Source organism: Calliphora vicina, chromosome 2, assembly GCF_958450345.1.
Source record: "Calliphora vicina chromosome 2, idCalVici1.1, whole genome shotgun sequence".
Classification (NCBI taxonomy): domain Eukaryota; kingdom Metazoa; phylum Arthropoda; class Insecta; order Diptera; family Calliphoridae; genus Calliphora; species Calliphora vicina.
Genome location: NC_088781.1, coordinates 6,970,803 through 6,992,813, shown reverse-complemented (window position 1 = coordinate 6,992,813; position 22,011 = coordinate 6,970,803). Strand labels below are relative to the sequence as shown.

Genomic DNA, 22,011 nt, shown 5'->3' with positions numbered 1-22,011 from the left:
TTATTGATCCGCTTTCGTATAAGAGGAATTGTGATATACTTTCTTCACAAATTAAGGGTTTTGTCCTGTCTTCCCGAACCAACGATCTAAAACGTTCATATCATTATAATTGTAAAAAAGATAACAGCAAATAAACTAAATTATAAATATTTTTCTTTTCGCTGAGTGTATGGAAAATCCAACAAAATGTAACAAACAGCAGTATCACTTTAATCTCTTTGATATTTTATTGAGTGATTTTTTTACAACCCACACGTCTGCAATAAAAACACAAGCGAGACAAAATGTTTGCCTGTGATAAGATTGAGTTCTGTTCCCTTACGATGGATGTTCAAAATCACAATAAAACACCAACACCAATGCAATTATCAACAAAACACCGCGCGCGAACACGGTGCCACTGACATGAATTCTAAGTAAAAATAACGATTTTATTTTCAGTTCAACGTTTTTTTTTTTGCAGTAACATTTCTACTACTCGTACTAATACTAGTTAGTGTATTACGATTATCGTGCGAGCTCAGACACAAACTTTAAGTCTACTACTAACTAGGTATTTAATATAGTACATATATTGTGAGAGACGATCGGATGCTTAGATATTCTGGTGGCTGACTAACGGAACGAACGCATTGTCAATCGAGTTTTTCCTGCAACAGGTTGTTGTTTTCGCGTAACAAAGAATCCAAAAAACAAATATAAATAAATAAATTTATTTATTTATTATCAAAAGAAATTGAAAATAAAAACAAACTTGAACTCAAAACGTTTGAGTTAAATTTTTGAGAAAACAGTTTTACGTTTGCTGTTTTGTAAAATCAGTTACAATTTCAACTTTTAACATAAATGAACGAGTTAGTACATGAGTTTTGATTTTTAACGATAAACAATATCCTTTCAAATACTTCCGGTTTATAATTGTTGGTGTAATTTTTATTTTAAAAAAACGACTTTATAATTGAAATATAAAACAAAAATAAACTGAAATTAATAGTTTATCACACGCATTATTTATGAAAATATGTATTTTGTTTAATAACTAAGTGCTTTTTCTGTGACAATTTGCAAAAATTATAAAAATAAAAAACAAATCACAAGCTGTGCTAAAATAATAACTTAATATCTGTGTCATTCTACTACCGCTACTATCAGTAACTATCACTACAACAATCTGTCATTCACTTACTCATTTTCATTCATTCTTTTTTGTTGTATTTTTGGTGGAACCCTTCTTTTGTTTTTGTTATTTTTTATTTGTTTGTTACATTCATGATTATCACCACCAGAGTGATAATGATAATACCTATTCGAAGCGTGTGTAAGTGATGATCATTATTTACATACGATCGCTAAAAATGTGCTAAAAGTGAACAAAAAAAGTAATGAAAAGAAATAAAGTAAAATATGTATATTAAATATTATAAATAACAATTGTTTTGTTTATTAAACACATGCTGTTCAACTTTCAAGTAGATAATCTATTATTATCATTATCACCATCATTCACATCGAAATCCTCAATCTTGGCTTGTCTTGTCTTGTCTTTTTGTTGTCTACAAAAGTGGAATATTTTTGTACTTATTCTTTCTTTGTATTCTTTTTGGTTACAGGCAGGCATCTTTTCCTTTCTGTTGTTTAGCTTTCCGAAAATTCAATTCGAAAAAAATAATAATATGAACTTATGAACAAAATATGTATTTGTATGTTTGTATAAAAATGTAACGCTCAAAAAAAAAAAAATCTACGACAGTATTTAAATCAATTTAGTGCACAATTTAATTTTAATAAGATCTTTCTTTCTTTTGCTGAACAATGAAAATTCACAATTTTATTGTTAAACACTTGATGTGAATTTAACTTCTATCGTTTGTACGTAACTAAACGCCTAAAACGTGATCAGAAATTTTGTGAAAGCAGAGAAAGAGAAACGAAACAATTTAGAAAATACTTATATATCGAAGCTGTGCCTTATTTGCATTGGAATAAACTACAAAAAAAGGTAAAATATTTATTATATCTTAATTCATTGCATTGTAGATCGTCTAAACAAACATTAATTCATAGAAAATTAATTTAAGTGACATCCTGTGACATAACATTTCGAATACATTTGTTTTGACAACTATAGGTCATGTTGTGGACGAGAGTTTCGTGTTCGCTTTCAACCGAAACCGGTTTTTGGTTATTTCTTTTAGAGCAAATTTTAACAGAAAGACTGAACTTTAGAACTGAAAAACAGAAATTTGGCTGGTAAAATCAGAACAACATTTTCGAATTTTCATGTATAAAGCTACAAAATCGATTAATTTTTCTTTTTAATCGAATAATCCCCCCGGATTTTAGATCCTGATGATTCATCCACCAAATTCTTTTAACTTGTTCCTTAACATTTAATTAACTTAAAAATACAATTTTCTGAAGACATATTGTCGTTTTTTTGGAAACTGGACATTTGAAATTATTTAATTTATTCAATCCTAAGAAAAATTCTAAATTACTACGAAAATCGTATGCCTTTTTCTATTCTGGGAACATTCTGAAATAGCTTATGTATAACTCTTTCAGCCACAGTTTTTTGTGTATAAGTTTATAATCAAAACAATTGCATTTTTAATTTAATTAGGGTTCATATATTATGAAAAATAAGAAAAACTAAAGAAAACGCTAAAGGATTTTATGGAATAAGGTGGTTAGTTTATTAACCACCATGGTGGTTGGCATTAAAAAATAATTATGATACAAATTTTCGTAGCGTATAAAATTGTTTGAAAATTTAACATTTTGACTAAATAGCTGTTTAGGTGAGATATTCTCCAATTATTTTATATCATTTGGTATATCGTGTATCGGCTCTTCCAATCGACAATTTGTTCACCATTTTGATTCCACCACAGCAGTTTGGGTAGATAAGTCACTAACAGAAGAATTAGGCAAATTTTAAACCTGAGCCAAGAAGGTATGTCACCGAGCACCATCAACAGATCGACTTTCTCCTAATAATTCTCTTCCTCGTCGAGTTCAAATAACAAAGTAACACTGACTTTGATGAACAATAATCACTCTGACTTTTTTTTATTGAATACGGGAATACCGCTTAGAAAAACTGTGGTTTACAATATTATCAAAATAAAAAAATATTAATCAAACCAGAGCAACCTTACGGCAAAGGTTTATAAAATAATTTAAACGATGACTTAAAAAAATTTAATTGTTTAGCTAAATGCCAATAGATGTCACTAAATGTTGTTTAAAGATTATAGAAAAGGTGGTTAGAAAAGTAACCACTAAACCGGAAAGAGATAAAGAAGTGAGCGCATATTTTTTAGACATATAAAGTATCAAAGTCTAAAGGCCTTTCCAAGATCTTTCACAATAAAATGTGCAAAAAAAATTTATACTTGTTAAATAAAACATAAACCGTTCTCTAAAATACGTAGATTTATTCAAATATTGTAAAAATTCATTAAATATTAAAATATTGGCATATTACTCGATATTTATAAATTTATCCACTTTTTCCGGAAAACCTCCCTTTAAAGATCTTAAAGTTGCTTCCGTAATCTTTTTACGCTTAAAATCGGACATGTCCTGGAATACCTTTTCTGTATTCTTTAATTCTATTTTTATAAATGCCCAATATCTTTTCGCAGACCGAAGTTCTGGACAGTTGGGTGGATTTGCCTCCCTTGAAAAGTTTTAATTATTTTTTCAAATAATTTTTTAGAAAAGATAATATCTGACATATTTTTAAAAGCTGGCGTGATTAAAAAAATAATAATTTGTTTGACCAAGGATAAGTTTTGGCTGCAGTAGTGTGTATAAGTTTTTTTGACTCATTCTTTAGTTATATTGTGTTTATTTTGCGGGAAAATAAAGTTAAAAAATCATTTGCCATATTGATGTAAACAAGTCGTCATTAGTAAAGAAACTAAACTAAATATAAAATACTAAATATAACCAACATTCTTGGCATCGTATCCAAAAGACCTTGACCTATCGCAATAAACTATAACAACTCTACAAATAATATTGTACTAAAAAAACATACGAACATTTTAAGATAAGAATCAAAAAGTCAACGCACTTTTTATCACAAATAAAATCACAAAATTAGCCATCAAATATCAAATACTGTGGATGATGATTTGGCTGGCTAATTTGTCGTACTTCAGTTGAATTAAGTGGTTTCTGAAAAATATAGAAAAAAAACTCTTCAAATTGCCAAGTGTGAGTGTGTGTGTGATAACTGCTCATTTCGACAAATGAAAAATTAGCTTAATGTGTATTTCAGAGAGAAAGATGATAAATTTTAAACTCTGGAATAAACTTGCCTTGACTTTAGCAATTCTGTTTGGATCACATTAAATTCATACTAAAATACCTAGTACATCTACATACATACATATGTATATATATTTGTGCTTTTGTTTTGTTTTTGTTGTTATATCTTGTCATTTTTGTTTATTTTTAATTTTATTTATGTCACTGTTAATTTATTTATGTGCGTTTAATTCCCATACTTATTTGGTTCTCTTGTTTAGGAACGCACTTTTAAAGTCGTTGATAAAATGAGCGAATATATTTAGTATATGATTGAGTTAAATGGACTTGTGTTACACATTAGTGCTGTAGATCTTTAACTTTAAGCAAGGAAATATTTTAAATTATTCCATAAAATCTCAGGCCATAAATACGAGTATGTTAAGTATTTTAGCGCCCTTTATTTTTGGTTTAGTGACAAAAAAAGTTTTGTTTTTATAGAATTATGTACGAGGGTGACTTGATTATTTAATGTTACAAATTGAGTTTAAGCAGTGGTCGGAATAAAAGAAACATGAGTCACTGATAACAATAATATGTTAAGCACGTACTTTCTTTGTTGTAAACTGATCAGATATTGATTGTGATTTGTATCAAAATTCATTTGAGGTAATGGCAAGCGCGGATCCAGGTCAACCATTTGGGAGAGGGGGAGTATTAAATAAAAAAAATTATTTTACATTTTACTTTTCTTCCTTTTTGGTATTAAAACTTTTTGGTTTTTGGGGATAAATTTCCTTTTTTACCCCCTGGATCCACGCCTGGATAAGGGTATATAGGGTAGTAAGACGCCGGCTAATATTTGAAAGATTTCCAGCCAATCCTGGTATAGTAGGACGGATTGTCAAGTGTCTAAGAACTTTTGGCCAAAACTGGATGCCAATGCAACCAAAACACTAATTGGGTTGGATAGGTGTAGTCTCAGAATTCTAGTATGAGTGATAACCGGCCACTGCTTGTTGTATTTTGTATTTAAATATAAAAGCAATTTATTTGAAATATAAAACTTAAACGTTACATTAAGTGACACGTAATGTTAATCGTGTCAAATCTCAAGCTTAGAATGACAGTTTTAGCAAGTCCATTTTGACAGCTGTTGGAGTACAAAGCTTTTTAAAATCCAACGCCGTTACTATTCTTTGGTATTGCCAACATCTCCCTTTGTTTTACATATATAGTACGGGGAACAAAACGGAGGCTTTCAACTTCTATATAGTTTTTTTTAATATTTCTATAGTTTCTGCAAATGTTCCGTCTCGAGGCTTTTTAGGAACTATGTAAACCTTGTATTTGATGCGTCGTCAAGGTCTTGCGCTTCTGTTTCAAAAATGTCCTCATATCTGTCATACCATGTTGAAAATATTTGGCCATCTTCTGGTTCATATGTAAATTCACGAATATTTTTGGATACAATGTTCATTAAGGCCTCTGGTACTGTGGATGAACTTGATGCAGGTGTGGATAAACTAGATGCATGTGTTGATGCATTATTTTGTGATATGTTGATAAGCATCTCATCAACTGTTGTTGCTTGTCCATAGACTCCTGTTGCCGAACCAAAATTTCGCCTACGACATTTTTTAAAGATCTTGTTGCCATTTTTAACTTTTTACCTCGTCGCCAATTGTTGTATTTTAATATAAAAGCAATTTATTTGAAATATAAATATAAACGTTACATTAAGTTTTAGTTGATAATCGTGTCAAATCTCAAGCATAGAATGACATTTTTAGCAAGTGCATTTTGACAGCTGTTGGAGTACAAAGCTTTTTAAAATCCAACGCCGTTGTTATTCTTTGGTATTGCCAACAGTGCTTATTTGGGGCCTTTATAGGTAAATAGGATAATATGACGTAGGATTTTGTAGAGTGTGTGGGAATGTAGAGGAGTTGGAGACATTAGAGCCCATTATGTGCAACTGCCCGATAATCATTGATTTAAATGGTTAGGTAACAGATATTTAGATGAACTTGGGAGTGTTGCTGGCTGTAAAATGAGTAACATACTAGGTTTTATCAGGGGAATAGGTTAGCTATTAAAAGGATATTCTACGATGAATTCAAATTTGTAACCACTTTACCGTCTTCATTACAAATTACGTTTAGATTATCCTATCGTACTCTTCTACACAAAATATTGTCGATTGACATTACTTGTAGGACAATGTAAATTAACCTTTAATTGCGCACCAGACATTGACTGTATCAATTTATTTTATCATTTTTATTGAATTGAAATGTAATCCAATAAATGATAAAATAGTTAAATATGGAAATTTATAATGATCAAAAATTTTTATTATACGTAATTCTAAAAAATATGGTTCCTTATCACCCTTGAATCATTAAAAATTGTAAAAAAAAATAGGATGAAAAAATGCTCTCTAACGGCGCCATCCCAGTCCCAAGTCGTCGTAAATTTATTCTAACAGTTAATTGTTATTTAACCCACGTCTGTATGTATATTTAAAGTTTGCTGTCAACACGTACTAATTTTAAATTTATATGACATTTCTGAACAAATTAAGCAGCTTTTTAATAGTGTTGTTGTTGCTGCTGCAATAATATTCGTATTGGTATTAGCAGCTCAGTGGTGGTGGGTGATTTATTGTTTTTAATTAGATCAATGTTAAATTATTACAGATTTAAAACACTGATCAGCCACCACTAGGCTGGAAAAAGAAAGGCTACTAACAACAAAACCCATAGAAAAAAGATAAATTATAAAATCAAAACAAACCAAAACAATACACAACATTAGCAAAACGTAATAAAAAAAAAACATTTTTAATTAATGCAAACTTAATTTACGTTAATTTCTAGAGGATGTTGGTGATTTAAAACAAGACAAACGTCATATTAGACAATAGTTATGGGTAACACACTAGATATTAATTAAATATTAGATAATTTTTACTGATTTTGAAATAAAATAAATTCTCCAATACTATTGATTTTTTAATTAATCGTAATTTTTATCCTGAAATCTATTCCAGAAAATAGAAAACATTTTTGAATTTTCATGTTTAAAACATACATACATATGTATGAATTCGAATGATTTTCTTTTCGAATCGAATTACACAATAATATCCCAGAGCATTTAGAAGCTTCCCAAAGACGTTAAAATTCGTCATATTTATACTAAATATAATCGCGTTTCAAATCCCAGTGATAAGAGTTTCTCCTTGACAAAGACATATACTCACATTGTTCTCACAAATCAAGAATCTCGAAAATTTAAAATATTTTTTATAAAACTCTGTGTGTCAGTTGAATGGCACCATCACATGTACATTTTTGTTATTAACACATATTTAGAGTTAGGTACATTTTCACTAACACCCCAGCAGTTCTAGGAGACTGTCCCGAACTAGTAATTTTACCTATCATTTAGGGAGACAACTAGTTACATAACTAGCTATGTGACTAGTTATTTTAACACGTGTATGTCCTAAGTAGTCGGTCAATTGACCCGTTTTGATTACAATCAGACTGTCAAACCGATGTAAACAAACCTTCCTCCGACAACTCTCCAATAAATTACTTCTGGTGGGTAAAATGGTACCGTGAAATAGCTCCCAAATGAAATAACTCCCAATGAAATAACTTCCAATGAAATAATTTCCATCAAAAATGAAATAATTCCCAAACTCGAAAAATGAAATAACTACCAAAGGGTAAACCAAAGGGTACTCCCAATAATCGGCGGTTTCATAATTTTAAAAATATTAGTCCCAAAAAAGCGAAATAACTCCTAATGAAATAAATCCCAATAGAAATGAAATAATTCCCAATCCAAAGCAATTTATTTATGTAATCTAAAAAAAAGGAACTACAAAAGTGAAATTATTCTTCGCTTACCAAACATATTTTGCATTGCGGGCCTATGGCGTAGCGCAAAGTTTTACTCCTCTGGGATGTGTCAAAAACTGGCTTAACTCAGAAAATTTGTTTTGCATTTTGATACACCCCAGAGGAGAAAACCTAATGCAAAAAACTTTTCTGAGCGATGCCAGTTTTTGATATTTATGGTTTCTGCTTTTGCAAAGTAGAACCCAACAAAAATGAAATAACTCCCAATACAGTGAAATAACTCCTAATTCCCAAAATAAAATGAAATAAAACCCAATAAAAATTTCATTGGGTGTTGTTTCATTGGGAGTTATTGCATTATGAAATAACTCCCAACAAAAAATTATGAAATAACTCCCTATGCGTTAGGAGTTGTTTCATAATGAAATAAGTCCTAAGTTGTATGAAAAAGTTGTTGGGTATTATTTCATTTTTTCCTGGTTAGTTATTTCATTTGGGAGCTATTTCACGGTACCGGGTAAAATAAGTACTTTATGAAATATAAACGTTTAAAGTGACTACACTCTAGGTTACTAAGAGACTCTAAAGTTACAATTGACTTCACGCTAGCTACATGAGATGTATAAAGTAACCATTTAACTTCACACTGCACTACTAAGAGCACATACGTGTCAAATTACCTAAAATATATAAATTGGAGTCAGCCTGTCTATAAGGGATAAATTGACTACATGCTTGTTAAAATAATGTTATTTAATAACAATAATTATATTATAGTTGATCTGGAGACATTATTGCCCTCAACCATAATATAGCATGTTTTACATATCCATATTATGGTTGAGATGGAATCATAATATGGTTATACACAATTGTAATATGGATCATATTTTCATATTTTATGATTTTACTCATTTGTAACATTATGGTTATAAATGAAACATAATAAAATTTGGCAACAACCATCATAATATGACGCTGTTGGTTTTTTCTTTGCGAACATTTAAATATGTTTCCTTAGATTTTTATTTTTCAACTTTATACTATGGACTTTGATCTTGAATAACATACATATTTGCATACATAGTAAGTAATTTATTACTTTTTATCGCTGATTTTGTAATTATGTATTTAAAATTGTGTTACTGTTTCAAATCAAGTCTGCCTCAATCTCTCTCTATCTAGCCTTGATTAATTGAAAACGTCTCTAGAAACCGACATAATGTAAATAAAAACAAAACAACCCTGGTCACTTGAATGGAATTAGTATGAAATTAGTTGAGTTAGCCTGCTGCTTACTAACCTTTGTGTAAAATTATTATAAAATTTAAGTCTGAATGCATAAAAGCAAAAATATGCTGGATAAAAAAAAACCTACAAACCCAGCAAGACTTCCTCGAATCGAATGCAATGTTTTCGTGCTTTCATTTCACATTGGCATTGTGCATTGCCAGCCAACCAAACAGCCCGCCATCCAGCCAAGGAACTTGTTGCATTAACATTTGAGCAGTGAAATTGTTCATAGTTAGCGACAGTGACAATGCACATGTATTTATTTAAAAAAAAAAAAAAAACATTTAGTTATTTTTTTTATAACATATTTTTTTAATGATTTGTAGCACCATTAAACCAAGAGAAATGTCCACAAATGTTTAAATAGTTAGACTCACTTGCATGCAAACACAGGCATAAATATGCATTAATGCATTTTTTGAAATAGTTTTTAGTGTTTAGCATGTGTGTTTTTTTTATCCATCTGTCCGTTTGTCCGCCTGTCTGTCTTGTGTCGTATATATCATTTAATGTGTGATTTGTCACTGTTAACTGCATTACCGACATTTAGATTTATAGTTTAAATCGTCGATCAACAAAACATCTACAATTACACATACAGCTGCAAAAATATTATTTATTTGTATCATTATATTGCATATTTATTTGTTTAATACAATATATACAAACAAAACTATTTAATATTAAGAAAATAACGTTGTTTACAAATACCTAGTACATCAACTGCATTTTCAATTTCATTATAAACAAAAACAATTAATTAAAAGTTTTGTTTTTTCAATTAATCTTAGCCCACTTTTTTCTACCCTATATCGAAAATAATCAGCAAAACTTCAGTATCGGAAAAGCAGATTGGAAAAAACGACTATTATTTGAAATATCATAACATGAACCAAATTTCAAACAGAATTTTAAATAGTTTTTATTATGCGTTATTTTTTAAAATGTTTAGCTTTTATTTTGAAACATTTGTACAGTATAAATTTATTCAAAGTATTCAGCATTGTTAGCTATGATCTTTTCCCATATTTCTGGCAACATACGGATTCCGAGTCAAAAGAACGGTTAATCTTTTGAGGCCAAGAACGAGTAAAGCCAATATCGGATACTCTGTTCCAAAGTGAAGCGTATCTCAGAGAGAGCGTTTTGCATCGATCGAAACATATAGTAGTCGGACGGAGCAAGGTCTGGACTGTAAGGCGGGTGAGGCAAAACTTCCCAACCACATTTTTCTAAATAGTTCTTATCAGTTATTACGGTTTCATGTCTGGCCGCATATTCTGGGCGTTTTTGGCCAATGCTCGCTTCTTCAAACATGATTAAATTGAACTTTTAACTGTTTCGATTTCGTAGCCAAGATTGATTTTAGGTAATTGTATTGGATAAATAACTAAGATCATTGTAACGAAACAGATCAATAACTTTTCATTACAAACATATCACAGTGATGTTCTATATATCATTTGCTTAGTGTTTCTAATTACAAAAATTATGAATAACAAAACAAAAATAAAAACAATTTTTTAAATACACTTAAACTTATTTACTTTGTATCTCTGACTTTCTTTGCCATTTTTTTTCAAACGTCATCAAAGAAATATAAATTAAATTATCTTCACAACAATTGGTTGCAAGCGAATAGAAAAGCCAACAAAATAAAGCACTGTATGTGGTATAAATAAAAAAATAAATGAATGAAATAATAAATAAATAAGTACGATATAATTGGTGGGTTGTTGTCTGTAATAAACCAATCCTTATGCAATAGATACTAAAAAAATGCTTAGAGCAATTAGCAAACGGGGGACAAAAAAGCTTAGCTAATTAAAAAGTTTCGTAATTTCTATAATGCACAGTGGGATGAGTTTAAGCTAAATGTTGAAAATATTGTCATTTACTATTTTTGACACTAGACAGACAAGTGAGTTTTTAAAATATTTGAGTAGGTCTAAAGATTTATTTCAATTTTATTGAAAGTTTATCAAATTGTCTATAAACAATTATATGGGACAAGTAACCCACTGTATTTTACGTTTTTGTTATTGTATAAATACTTAATCTAATAAAAAAAATATTATAATTGTTTGTACATACATATAGAAGATAAATAAGCGAATGACATTTGCATTTGATAAGAATTTCTTATACAAGTTCAAAGTAAGGAGTGAGATCGAAAAATTCTTAACACACGTTTTTCATTACATTTTTTAACCCAAGTATTATTTGAATTTTTTTTTGATCAAGTTACCTTTGAAAAACATGTCAGTTATTATGTGTAATGTCAATTATATTAATTTTTTTGTTAATCTGATTAAAATGAGTGACCAGAAAAAAGTGCGTACTGAAATTATTAAATATTTTCAACAAAACCCAACTTGGTCTTACAAAAAGTTGGCCAAGCATACAAAGGTCTGCCGTCAAACTGTTTCCAATGTTATTAAACAGTACCGGGAGAACTTGTCAGTTGATAGAAAACCTGGTTCAGGTAGAAGGAATGGTCCACATGATGTTTCTAAAGCCAAAAAAATAGAACGCATTTTCAAAAGAGCTCCCAACACATCCGGTAGGAAAGCAGCCCGGTTAGCTCAGTGCTCGGACTATTTGGTACGAAAAGTTAAAGCTAATGCAGGTTTAAAAACATACAAGGCTCAAAAAGTTCCTGACAGGAACGCTACTAAAAATTTAGAGGCCAAAAACAGAGCACGGAAATTGAAGTCAAGTTTTATAAAAAAATATTCTTGCTGCATAATGGATGACGAAACGTATGTTCTGGCAGATTTTTCGCAACTTCCAGGTCAAAAATTTTATGTTGCTGATGCTCGAGGGAATGTTGAAGAAAAGTTTAGGACCCAAAAGCAGACAAAATTTCCCAGAAAGTTCTTGGTATGGCAAGCAATATGCAGTTGCGGCAAAAGAAGCCACTCATTTGTTACAACGGGCTCTATAAATACCGAAATTTACATCAAGGAATGTTTACAAAAAAGGCTGCTTCCATTCATAAGACTTCATAATGTGTCCACTTATTTTTGGCCTGACTTGGCATCCTGTCACTATGGCAAACAAGCCCTTGAGTGGTACAAGAACAATAATGTGGTATTTGTACCAAGAGAGGCAAATCCTCCAAACTGCCCGGAGCTAAGGCCAGTGGAGAGATATTGGGCTCTTGTTAAAAGAGAATTGAAGAGTACAAAAAAGGTGTCCAAAAGTGTGGTAGATTTTAAACGGAGATGGACTACATGTTCGAGCAAAGTGACAGAAAGCACTATAAAAACGTTAATGGAAGGGTTTCCGAAAAAGGTTCAAAATTTCATCACTAGTGATTAAAACTATAAAAATAATTTTTTTTGTAAATTGTAATAATAATTTCAATCAAATAAAAAAAAAATTAAAGCTGTAAGTTTAGTGGTTTCTTTTTTATAAACATATATGTATGTTAAGAATTTTTCGATCTCACTCCTTATAACAACTGGGATTTACAGATTCTTTTTTTTTGCTATTATGATTATTACTAGCTAACCCGGTTTGCTTCGCCACCCCAATCGTAATTAAAAATTGTTTAATAAAGGAAATTTTATAAAATGGGTATATGCGAGATTTTTTGATATTTTTATTTTGAAACATTTGTACATGACCTTTTTCCATCTTGCTGGAAACATATGGATTTCCAGCCAAAAGAACTGAACCTCTTTTGAGGCCAAGAACGAATTTTTTTTTTTTTTTTTTTTTAAATAAATAAGTAAAGCAAAACCCATATATGACGCTTTGTTGGCACAAATTCCAACATTTTCGAAGAAAAAAAATGTTGAATCAGTCACTCAGTAACGTTACTCTTATACAATATATAGAATAGAATATGTATATTATTCTTTATCAATAATTTAAATAATGTTTGTTGTTTGTACTTTTAATAACAGTGACTTTTAACTGTCACTGTCAATTATATCAGTCTTAAATAAACAATTTGTTTAAAGCAAACAAATTTATAACAACAATAAAAAGCTTTTTAATTTAACTTTAGACCTACATTATATTTTCTTAATCCCTTTATTGTTTAATCCTCATTAGTAGGGTGACATTATTATTCATTATTTATGGTTACTTTCAGTTGTGTTATTGTATTAATTTGCTAATTAATACGCAACAAGTGTCAACTAATAATTGTAGTGTGTATTTATTTTGTTTTGCATTTAATTAACACAGAACGTTTATTGAAAATGTAAATAATTGTTATGATTATGCACATTATTTTCAATGGCAAATATTTTCATGTAAATTAAGAAATTGCGTTTGTTTTAATTATAAAAATAGTTATTTGTTTTTTAGTTATTAAGATATAATAATGATACAATTGCTTATAATTATAATATTGGTTATAATAAATGTTTTTAAGCTCTCATGTATAAAACTTCAATCTAAGATATTCAGGGTTATTCCTGTTCTCATGTTCACTAAGTTACCACAATATTTTTTGCATTTGCTTAAAATTTCAAATAAAATAAATTTGAATCTGATTTATTAATCCTTAATTATTTGTTTGGATAGTTATTTTAAGTTTTGTGTAGTCTCGCACACGCGACCTACATTTTCTTGAATAGGGCTGATTGTTAGTTGAATTTTGTAGTTTTGAAACTACTTGTCAAGTTGTTTTAAATATTAAAGTTTATTTTACTTAATTTTTCTGGGAGTGTTTCATTAATATTGCAAATACAAGGAAATGTTAACAAATCAATGATAAAATTCATTGAATCAATCACTATTTCTTTATTAATTGCCTGCACATGCATGTTTTCTCGAATAGGGCTGATTTTTAATTGAACTTCCCAAGTTAATTTAAATATTAATATTTTTCAATAGATCAAATCTCAAAGTTCAAAGGTTTATTTTACATAATGAAAAGTTTCTTTAAGATTGCTCATAGAAGGAAATGATAAGAAATCAATCAATTTCGGATACTCTGTTCTGAAGTGAAGCGTATCCCAGAGAGAGGGTTCTGCATCGGTCGAAACAAATGGCCGCATATTCGGCAAATGGCAAATGATTGCTTTAAACGAAGCAGTTGTGATCCGTACAGGTTCCATGTGATGGTCTGGACAGATTTCAGCAGACCCTCTTGCTCCCACCAAATACAGAGCATTACCTTTGCGCCATGGATATTTGACTTTGGTGACGATTCAGCTGGTTGATCGGGCTTCGAGGACGATCTTTTACGTTTCGATTTAAGAGATCGCAAGTAATGATTCAGTGCAAAAATAATTTTCTTTTATAGCGTTGAAGTAGCATTTCAGACATACAAAATAGCCTTTCAATGTCTCTCGGCTTCAATTCGTATACCATATATGGTACCTAATTTCCCTGCTATTAGATAAATCCTGCTGATTGCAAACGTTTTGAAATTGCTGATTGAGTAGCTCCCAATGTTGGGTTTGACAACAATATTCATGGAGTAATGCCTCCAATTCTTGGTATTCAAACTTGTTTGGCTGGCGTGGGCGATCTTTGTCTTCACAACTTCTGGACCGCTCAAACCATCTATCGAACGTTGAAACTGATGAAAAACATTCACCATAAGCATCGGTTAGCAATCGGTGTGCTTAAATAAGTAAAGCAAAACTTCCCGCATATGACGCTTTGTTGGCACAAAATTGGACATTTTCGAAGCAAAAAAAACATTGTTGTTTACAATATAATGTTGAACAACAAAGTGAGAATAAATGACAGATATGTACCCTTCAAAAAGACTTATATGTAAGTTATTAAAAATAAAAACCACGTTCAAAAGATACGCCATCTACTGTAAATCCCGCATTTTTAGGTCATATATTTTCTTAAAGTTAACATTTTAGGAAGTACTTTAAAAGAAAAATAAATTCAGAAATTGTATTACTGCGAGATTTGTAGCCTTCCAATGTAAAACTATTTTTTATGTAAATTTCAACTTTATGTCAAATTTTCTCTAATCGAATATTTGCTTTCAAAAAATTAAGTCCTGTTTTGTATGCCCCAATATGTTCTTAAATATTTTGCAAAGGGAATTTATATCCAGAACCTTGGTACCGTCAATAGAGTAAAATATCGTTCCAAAATTTTGTAATTTTTATATCTAATTTTACTGGCCTACTGTAAGAATTCTTCGTTACGTTCATAAGTAGTTCAAAAATAATATTGTTTAAAAATTAATAACCTGTGATTACCAAAATAACTAAATATCCACAACAAATTTGAACTTAATTTCTCTCAAAACTAATTCATAAATTAAATCTTATATTTACAGATCGTCAAATAACTTTCACCAACTAACAACGTCACTAAGTATCTTAAAAAACCATACATTATTAAAACGATTTTGAACGGAGGAGATGAACTAAAAATTCCTAGGAAAATTTCCAATAGCAACGTTTTGTCCTAAATCTCTTACTTTTCCCTCTCACAAACATCAGCAACAAACATAACGTCAAATGTGCAATAATAATTGGAAAATTTTATGAAAAAATTATAGTTTAAAAACTATTTAAAGATTTACAAAGCTAATTAAACAATAACAATTATAATCAGACTAGTAAATAGCACAAACACTATAGAGAGGGAGATAATAATTTACAAGCAAATCAACATACATAACAAACAAACAAATAAACAGCTACAACAACAACAACAACAGAAAATTATAATAATAAACAATTATCACATCATCAAGACTCATAATTATTTAAAACTACCACCCTCCTACGACTACAATCGTAATATTTGAAAATATTTGAAAAAACAAACAATATTGAGACAAAGGGAAACGGAAACCCTTAAACATCATGTTGGATGTATTAAGGGGGAAGGCACCTTGACATTTTGTTATTTTCTCACATCGAGAGCCAGAGGAGCACAAACACATAAAGAAGAAGAGAGAGAGAGAGCGATATTATCAAAACAACAATTTGAATTATGATGTTAATTGTATTACTACGATTATTGGAACTAAAACGCAATTAAATATACAAATATATGCCCAGATTTAATGTCTAGACGATATACAACAAATATTTAGAGATTTTAACTAAAACAAACATTTATTTTTCTAGAAAATGTATTCTAATAATTCATAAAACGCAAAGCAGAATTTTGTCAATTAACACTACATACAACTCCAGCAACTGCCTTTTATCAAAGATTTACAAACATAATAATAATAATAAAAAAGAAATTAAGGAGTCTCAATCCCAAACAATATCACTATCACTCACTATGATGCTTACTAGTGATACGACACATTCAAATCTATCTACAGCACCATGTCTTACAAGCTGCCACAAATCTCAACATCACCAACAGCAATCGTTAACTCATCCTCTACAGAATGCACCTGCCACAAATCACACATCGACCTCCACAAAGAAACCTCGAAGTCTACACGATATGCTACTCGAAACCCTAGACTGCGTACTCTCATGTCTAATTGTAGCACCCTGCGTCATTGCCTATTGGCGCGGCACTTGGGAATTAATCGGTGTTCTAATCTTCCCCAAGAGTGTGCCCCTGTCAGCGCTCTGCTCGTTTCTCATCGGTGGCCTGGGTCACATGCTGTTCACACTGACACAACGTTTCTTCATAGATAACATACATCCGGACAAACATCGTCTTACCTTCTATGTTTTCTCACGTTGTTACACATTCATCTTTGGCATTGTGTGCGTCAACATGTGGAGAGGGTCATGGGTACTGTGCGATTGGTTGACCAGTGCCGATTCGTTAATTATTATTTGTGTAGTAACACTGGTGGCCCTGCTGTTTCTAATCGCCACACGTACCGTACGAAATTTGGGTGCTGCTCCATATTCCGTAATTATGGATCATAAAAGCGATTATTTTGAAGTGGAAACAATGTTTAAAGTGGGGGTAAGTGGTAAATGTACTTATTGTGTATTTAACTGTTTATTTATATTTAAGAAGGACCATTATAGGATTGAATATAATCGCTTTACATATTTACTGAATGTCGAATACAAACTGAAATCAGGGGCCTAATTTTCGCATTCGTATACGAGCCAAGACTTTTTCGAACGTGAGAGTTTTTTCTTTTTGCGATTTTCATATTCGATATGAAATAAAAAATGTTTAAGAATTTACCCCCATATTCATAAAAATATTTTAAATTTAAACAATGTTTTAAAGCTAAATTTCCATACAAAATTTGATTTTAAAACGTTCCCAGTAAGCACCAAAGCCCCAAAAATTCAATCACTTGAACATTTTGTTGGAATTTGACTTGAATGCAAATGTAATTATATTTTAAACATGAAAAATATTTGAAAATTTATTTATTTTTCAAACAAAAAACATATGGCTTGAATTTGTGTCTCCTTTTTACTGGAGAATGCTATTGAAATAAAGTGTAATACAACTGTAATTCAATTGCTTGACTATAATTCAAGGCTTGAATTATTTCGACTTGAATCTAGTAAAAATCCTTTTTGGAAAGCCTATGAATTAATTCATAATTAATTCTTGAATAGAAAGGTTAAGACTTTAAGTTGTTTTTTAAAATTGAAATAGGAAACATAAATTCAAGCCAAATGTTTTTTGTTTGATAAACATTTAATTTTTTCAAATATTTTTCAAATTTAAAACATAATTAGATTTGCATTCAAATCAAATTCCAACAAAATGTTCAAGTGCTTCAAGTTTTGGGGCTTTGGTGCTTTTTGGGATAAATTCTTAGTAATTGAAAAGTATTCAATTTGTTCCTTTAGGAATTACTTCGCAATAAGCATTTTTAGTGGAATTCAAGTTGCAAGTAAATATAATTCAAGCTTTGAATTATAGTTCAGCAATTGAATTACTGTTGTATTACAATTTATTTCAATAGCATTCTCCAGTTTTTTGTTTGATAAATATTTAATTTTTTCCAAAAATTTTCAAGTATAAAACATAATAACATTTTGCATTCAATTCCAATTCTAACAAAAAGTTCATGTGCTTGAATTTTTGGGACTTTGGTGCTTTTTGGGTTCTTGCTAGAATTCCTCATTGAATCATTAAATTTTTCTTTAATACAAATCCATTACAAAATAGCTTTATACAATTTATTGAATTATTAAATTGTTCTTCAATTCAAATCTATTACAAATAGGCTTTAAACAATTGGTAAGGGTATGCGTAAGCGGAAAAAATTGCAATTATATAAAACCCTTTTTAAAATAAAGCAAAAAGTGGATCACATCCATGCACTTTTGGAAAGTTTTGAAGGATTTAATTTAACAGAGGTTTAAAATATCAATGTTAGCACTTTTGGAGCTCTTATTTGAGTTTGCTTGTTTTATTTTTATAGGTTTTTAATTTTAAATGATCTAATAAACTCTGTTCTAGACGTCCAACGTTCAAAACGATGGTTCAAATTGCAAGAAAGTGGACTTTGGACACAATTCAAAAATTAATGATACAATAGCATTTTTCAGTCCGAAATTTTTTGCTGTGGCTAAAGCGATTAGGTTATTTTCTATGAGATCGATATATAAATTAAAATCAATCACAATAACTTTGAAAAAATCACAATAATTTAATTTAAAATTCATTTCAAATTGAATAGGGTTTCCATCAGCCCGGCTTATATGTAATGGATACATTGTTTTCGGTATTTGTGATTGGTTCACTTGTGGTCATAGCTTGGAGAGGTCTGTGGGGCATAATGGATCTGACGCTGTTTCCCGAAGACAGAGCGAAATCAGCATGGGGATCATTGGCAAGTATTTAAAGGACTTAATTATTTAAAGGAATTGAAACACTAAAGTCAAAAACTTACAAAACATTACAGATCTTGGGTTACATAGCAGTATTCTTGACGTTTATTTTGCAACCTTTTGTGCGTTGGGTATGCAAACGCATCGATGGTCTAATGAAATTGGTATTTTGCGATGTTTATTATTTTGCTGAATTTTTTGGAGCTGTCAATGCCTGGCGTGGTATATGGAATCTTTTGGATGTTTATTTGTATCCAGGTGAGTGAACAAATTTGCATACATACTTCTATCTGGTATTAATAAAATAAATTTGCAGATAATAAAATTTTGAGTTACTGGTTAACACATCTGATACCATTTCTTATATTGGCCGCTTTGAAATGTTCCAATTCCATATTGGTGCGTGGTGTTTACATAGATGCCGATGGCCCTGGTGGCGAATGCGTCGACATACCGATTAATTATGTGAAATTACATTTTGAAAGAGAACGAAATAAAAAGAGCAGCGCTAGCCAAATATACTCCCAATCAAAGCCTAATCTTATAATCAAATCGCCCCATGACAAGGAGGCGCAGTGTGTGCTAATTGAAAAGCCAACGAAACCCGAAATAAAAATACAATCTGGAATGGATGCAACGCAATTGGTTTAACACCATGACTGGACTGAGTTATCAAAATAAACAAAAATTTATTTTTTTTTTTAATTTATAGTTATGTATTTCACAAATACTTAAAAAATGAAAGAAAATAACAAAATTTGTTATTTTATGTTTTAGAATATTATCAAGAGAAAAATGTGTTGTTGAAATTAATATTAATTTGATGATTACAACATTAAAGTAGAGAGTAACAAATAATTATGTAAAATTGTACAAAAACAAGATTTAATTTTAAGTTAAAAAAACAAAAACATTCCTTGTGTAATCATAAGTCTCAATAGTCTAGAAGTCAAAGCTAAATTATTATAAACTAATGTTATCAACAGATCAATTGACCCTAGGACATTCTGGGACATATATGTAACTTCAAGAATCCAACTTGTTACCTGTACGAGCAAAATATTATACGATCAAATATGCAGTGAAATTGAACAAATTTAAATTTATCCAGATAAAGTCAGTTTTAGCATTAAACTCCTTCTAACTATGTAACAGTATAACATTGTAAGGACGTACATATTTATTTAAAATCATTTTAGATTAAATCTATTCTATAAGAAATGAAAAACAAAGAGATTAACTTTAACTCATGTTCCGCATAAATTATAAATGAAATCAATCAATCAACAATAAATGTCCTTATTACTGCAGCTCTTTTTAAAATGTCAGGTTTTTCATTATTTGTTACTCATTGTATTTTATATTTTAAGTTTTTATTATATTTAGGTACATTCCTCGTTGTTAAACAATTTATTATTTAGTTGATATTAATTATATTATATTATGTATATGTATGTATTAATGTATTCTCTCATTATCATTATTATTATTATTACTATTATTACTATGTCTGTAAGTACGATTTTTTAGCAAAATTTAAACAAATTAACAGAAAAAAAACAAAAATACAAATCGAAAATAAAAATAAATTTCTCAAAATACGAAAACCCCTCGAGAAATGTTTGTTATTGTTGCCTATAAATAGTTATTGTTTGGTTGTTTGTTTTGAATCATCATCATGCCAAATAAAATGACGCCTTCTCGTTCAATTAAATACTAAATACGAGTAAAAATGCTGAAATGCTAAATTGCAGAAACAAATCTAAACCTTTTTTAGAAAATCTTTATGACAGAAATAGCCTTTATATGCATATAATCTTATAATCGTATTAAGCAGTTTTTCTTTAAACAAATAATTTAGCAGATATACAGTGGGGGGGCTATTGGGAAAATAAATACAATAAACACATTTAAAAAATCAAACTGAAATATTTTTATAAAATTAGATCTGAATCCATCCCAAGACAAAGCCTGTTGGATATTGGGGCAATAAGACAAAACATGAATGTCACGCTTAACCAAGATCTTCTGACAATCTCTGATTGGGGTTTAATGCTCGCAAGACTCAAAGTTATATGTTAACTAGGGGTGCCAGATTCAGTTTCGCAAAAAGCTTGACATTGGGGTTTAAAAATCTGGACAAATCAAGACAAAAAACTGGACATTAAAAAAATTTATTTCGTTTTTGAGCTTACGGACTTGCCCAATTCAAAAACTTTAGAGGTTTGTAAAAAATTTTCAAAATCTTTACAAGATTCCTCTCAATTTGTTCGTACTAATCAGGTCGAATATAGATTGTTTAAAATATTAAAAACTCTTTAACAAAAAGCATTGCTTACTGGTATTAAAAATACCAAACATACCTTTGAAAAAAATAAGACCATATCATTTGACAAATATTTGTTTATAAGCTTCACGAAGGCAGCAGTAATCGATATATTGTTTATAATTTATCTATTTCATCAGATATTTGAAGAAGTTTTTGTAAATATTCCCAAGAAAATAAAACATTATTTAAATTTAACAAGAGAGTTATATTCGGCTGTACCGAATCTTATATACCCTTCACCAAATTATGCGTTAAAATACAAATTTTAAATATTTTTAGGTAAACAAAATTTTTTTTCCAAAGTTGTTTTTTTAATTTTTCGGAAAAATTTTTTTTTCGAATATTTAAATTTTTCTTTTAAATTTAAAAAAAAAAATTTTGGTTTTTAATTTTTTTTTTAAATTTTAAAAAAAAATTTGTTTTTTAAATTTTTTTTGGTGAAAAAAAAATTCGGGTTAAAAAAATATTTTTTCCGATTTTGACCCATTGTAGGTCCAACTTATCTTAGCCTTATATACAGCGGTGC

General features: G+C 29.8%; 1 protein-coding gene across 4 annotated transcripts; it reads left to right on the top strand.

Annotated features, from left to right (window-relative positions):
- Positions 1-488: 488 nt before the first annotated feature.
- fusl (fuseless) lies at positions 489-20,763 on the top strand. Of its 4 annotated transcripts, none has more exons than XM_065501208.1 (6): positions 489-854; positions 1,901-1,999; positions 15,700-17,315; positions 19,006-19,158; positions 19,231-19,414; positions 19,473-20,763. In XM_065501208.1, the coding sequence occupies exons 3-6, from the start codon at positions 16,665-16,667 to the stop codon at positions 19,805-19,807; spliced, it is 1,323 nt and encodes a 440-aa protein (XP_065357280.1). In that variant the 5' UTR covers positions 489-854; positions 1,901-1,999; positions 15,700-16,664; the 3' UTR covers positions 19,808-20,763. The 4 variants fall into 4 exon arrangements, with proteins under 4 accessions (XP_065357280.1, XP_065357278.1, XP_065357281.1 ...); XM_065501206.1 differs by having other exon boundaries at positions 1,611-1,999; XM_065501207.1 differs by lacking the exon at positions 489-854 and adding an exon at positions 964-1,151 and having other exon boundaries at positions 1,611-1,999.
- The last annotated feature ends 1,248 nt before the right edge of the window (positions 20,764-22,011 follow it).

Coding starts and splice junctions, on each gene's coding strand:
- fusl (XM_065501209.1), top strand. CDS start 16,665: ATGATGCTTACTAGTGATACGACACATTCAAATCTATCTACAGCACCA. Junction 17,316..19,005: donor AAACAATGTTTAAAGTGGGG/GTAAGTGGTAAA, acceptor CAAATTGAATAG/GGTTTCCATCAGCCCGGCTT. Junction 19,159..19,230: donor AATCAGCATGGGGATCATTG/GCAAGTATTTAA, acceptor AAAACATTACAG/ATCTTGGGTTACATAGCAGT.